Consider the following 1,168-nt stretch of genomic DNA (forward strand, 5'->3'; position numbering starts at 1 on the left):
TCTTCCATGTCGCCCCACATGGAGCGACCGGCGCCTCCCAAGACTGGCCCTCAAGTGACGTTCCGCCCCCCGCTTGTCTCGAAGGGACGAACGAAGCAAATCCAACCCCGCACCACCAACAGCGACCGACCGTTATCTCGTCAATCTGCGGCAGGGGCTCGCCAGGCTTCAAACGCCGCATTCTGCAACAGAAAACGTCAAATAGGGCGTCTTAAGAAACCTGCCAGAGCAAAGTTTGAGCAGCACGGTTCCAGTCGCAGTGTCGATACATGCACCATTATCGAAGCGGACGAAATGACAGAACGGGAAGGCTCCACTGAAGCCAGTACGCCAGCTGCGGAGCCTCTTCAGTTTATCCGTCGTGTGGACTTGGACGGCACGGCGGCCGGTCGTTCTTTGATTGGAAGCATGTTGAAGAAGTTCTGATCTGTCAGGGGAGATGGGAGCACGGCTGCGAGCGCGGATAGAAGATGGGAACATTAGTGTGAATTACGGTGTCATGTTGTCATGTTGTCACGAGCTGTGGCAGGCACCAATGGTTAATTATAGGATGTGGAACAAGAGGCTTGTATCGATCAAGAAGAATGTGAAGAAGAACGTAAAACCTGTAATCAGAACGAAAGTGAGAACCACCTGATGATGCATTTTACAGGCCGATCGTGGAAAAGTGACCCTGTTCCCGATTCGTGATGTATTTTGAGTCTGAATACTACATGTAGATGAAGAACACCACGACCTGCGGGCTCATAGCCAAGAGATCACGTCGGTATAGTTCAGTCGGTGGCTCTGACGTGGAACAGATGGGCTTTCTGCATCCCCGCTCGCGCATAACTCGAGTCTTTCTCTGCATTCATCCTATGCTATATTCGAAATGCCACCAGCTATGATATAATGCCGCACAGGACCGGACGTGAAAGGAAATCAAGCGAGAAAGATGAGGCCTCTCAATCTTTCCACGTGGTTACCTGCTCAGGAAAGACCGATACTGGAAGAGGAGTAGGTCTAACGTTCTCCCCAAAAACACCTCCGTCGTCGACGTTCCCAAGAGCAAAGCCCTGTTGCGAGATGGGCTGGCCATCAAGATCATAAAACGATGGGGAGAGCGGCCCATCATAGATAGCGGGAGAAGAGTCAGCCGCGTTTGACAAGTATTCATCAGCGAGCCCGG

The 1,168-nt window shown here is 52.1% G+C and overlaps 1 protein-coding gene across 1 annotated transcript; it reads left to right on the forward strand.

Annotated features, from left to right (window-relative positions):
* Positions 1-18: 18 nt before the first annotated feature.
* CTAM01_17366 (uncharacterized protein) lies at positions 19-426 on the forward strand (the record flags this gene model as incomplete). The annotated part of the gene is made up of 1 exon (XM_060533350.1): positions 19-426. One exon carries the CDS (start codon positions 19-21, stop codon positions 424-426), a length of 408 nt encoding a protein of 135 aa, XP_060372072.1.
* Between the last annotated feature and the right edge of the window lie 742 nt (positions 427-1,168).

Source organism: Colletotrichum tamarilloi (genome assembly GCF_030869305.1).
Source record: "Colletotrichum tamarilloi strain Tom-12 chromosome Unknown Scaffold_556.1, whole genome shotgun sequence".
Classification (NCBI taxonomy): Eukaryota; Fungi; Ascomycota; class Sordariomycetes; order Glomerellales; family Glomerellaceae; genus Colletotrichum; species Colletotrichum tamarilloi.